The 2,500-nt window shown below is 49.8% G+C and overlaps 1 protein-coding gene across 1 annotated transcript in view; it reads left to right on the forward strand.

Annotated features, from left to right (window-relative positions):
• Positions 1 to 2,500, forward strand: part of LOC125034840 (molt-inhibiting hormone-like) — an 8,879-nt gene that overhangs the window by 5,151 nt on the left and 1,228 nt on the right. The window contains exon 2 of the mRNA XM_047626854.1: positions 2,245 to 2,432. Coding sequence (XP_047482810.1) covers positions 2,245 to 2,432 — 188 coding nt within the window. The remainder of the gene's footprint in view (positions 1 to 2,244; positions 2,433 to 2,500) is intronic.

Here is a 2,500-nt window from a genome sequence, read left to right on the forward strand (position 1 = left end):
ATATTCACCACTGTGGTGAGAGGGAGAGAGAGAGAGAGAGAGAGAGAGAGAGAGAGAGAGAGAGAGAGAGAGAGAGAGAGAGAGAGAGAGAGAGAGAGAGAGAGAGAGAGAGAGAGCGAGAGAGAGAGAGAGAGAGAGAGAGAGAGAGAGAGAGAGAGAGAGTGTGTGTATGTGTACCTCAGTGTGTTAATCTGTATGCACATCCACATCCACGCAGTTGCAATCGCTATCTTTCTTATCATCGAGCGAGTACGCGTGCGGCATTCAACAGCGCGTGGGAGTTCTTTCCCAATGTCAAGGCTAAGATTCGCCCTTCTTCCTCTCACGGGTTAACGAACCTGAGAAACCCTGTCATTTGGCCAAACCACTTGTTCTTTCGTCAACAAATTCACTTTTGTATTTTTGGATTCTGATATCACGATGATATGGAAATAAACCTAGATTAAAAATAGCAGTTTGATGTGTAATCAGTGCACTTTTTTCTCGGCGGTACCATGACGTCAGCAGTCAAGACGTATGGCAATGTTGTCTGAAAGTGTCATTTGCCGATACACATTCACACGCGTAAGAGAGAGAGAGAGAGAGAGAGAGAGAGAGAGAGAGAGAGAGAGAGAGAGAGAGAGAGAGAGAGAGAGAGAGAGAGAGAGAGAGAGAGAGAGAGAGAGAGAGAGAGAGAGAGAGAGAGAGAGAGAGAGAGAGAGAGAGAGAGAAATTAAGACAGAAAGATACATGTGTAGAGAACAAGGGCGGATGAAACAGAAACGTATATACAGTATATGTAGAGTGATAGAAATGGGAGGAGAGACAGTACAGAAGACAGAGATAGATTTACAGGTGGCTAGAGACAGATGGGAGTGCCGGAGAACGAGAGCACATCCAAATGGTAAACAGATACGCAAGACTTACCTAGCTTAAAAGTAATATCATGTTCCATAAACACAGCGTCCAGGAAAATTCTTTATTAGGTCGCTCTATTACAGATGATAACACTTATTAACTATTCTTTACCTCTTCGATCCCCACACCCGTTGACACAGACGACCATTTATCCTTCCTCTTCTTACTCTACCCCGCTTCCCCTCACTCTCTCCTACCCTCACCTGCCTTCCCCCTTCCCCCTCTCTCTACCCCACTCTCTCCTCCCTTTCTACTACCTCTCTCCTATCCAACTTACCCTCTCCTTTCTCTCTATCCCACTCCTCCCTCTCTTTTACCTTCTCCGTCTCCCTCTCAACAACTGTGGCCCCTTCATTCTATTCCACATCCTCTCCCTCTTCCAATACATCTTTCCCACTCCTTTTCCCGACCCCCCTCTCCGTCCCCATTCTAAAAGGCACCCCCTTCCCCTTCTCACCGGCCCCCTCACCCTTTCCCTTCCAGGACACTCCTACCCCATTCCCCCTCTCTGTCTCCCCTCGCTAACTCTCCTCTCATACACTCCCTTACCTCTCCCCTCTCCCCAGTCCCGCTTCACATGCCCCCACCCGCCCCCTCCCTCTGCTGGCATGTGGAAGCGAGATATAAATATCCTGATTCTCCGTAACCGTTAGCTATTGTCGTCCGTGTCCCCTCGCAAAAGCAGCAAAGGCATTCTTTATTATTCTCTAATAAATTGTATGTCTTAAATATATGCACATGCACGCGTTCAAATATGCACACACACGCACGCACGCACGCACGCACGCACGCACGCACGCACGCACTCACACACACACACACGCACGCACGCACACATACACACACACACACACGCACGCACGCACGCACGCACACACACACACACACACACACACACGCACGCACGCACGCACGCACACACACACACACACACACACACACACACACACACACACGCACGCACGCACGCACGCACGCACGCACACACACACACACACACACCCACACACAAAAAAAAAAAAACACACGCACGCACGCACGCACCACGCACACACACACTCACACACACACATACATACGTGTGTATGTATGCAAATATGCATACACACACGCGTGAATGTATGCATATTTGTGTGTATTACGTACAAACATACGTGCATATTTACAAGCACAAGCATATATGTCTCTTTATTTATGCATATATATACTTGATATATAAACATATACATTTACACACACACACACACACACACACACACACACACACACACACACACACACACACACACATTAGTCGCCTTTTCGAACCCGAATCGAAGCCCCCTAACAAAGCGTCCCCTCCCGCAGAAGGCGTGCCAGGTAGCGCTGGTGGCAGCGGTGTTGTCCGGCCTCCTGAGCTCGCCCGCCTCCGCCAGGTTCATCGACGACGAGTGCGTGGGCGCGATGGGCAACCGGAACATCTACGAGAAGGTGGCGCGCGTCTGCGACGACTGCAGCAACATCTTCCGCCTCCCGAACGTGGGCGAGAGCTGTCGGTGAGTCAGCGCGAGGAGCGCCCTTAACTGAGTTGTGAGAGAAATGACTCGTGGGTGAGACTTCTACG

This window comes from Penaeus chinensis, chromosome 18 (genome assembly GCF_019202785.1).
Source record: "Penaeus chinensis breed Huanghai No. 1 chromosome 18, ASM1920278v2, whole genome shotgun sequence".
NCBI lineage: Eukaryota > Metazoa > Arthropoda > Malacostraca > Decapoda > Penaeidae > Penaeus > Penaeus chinensis.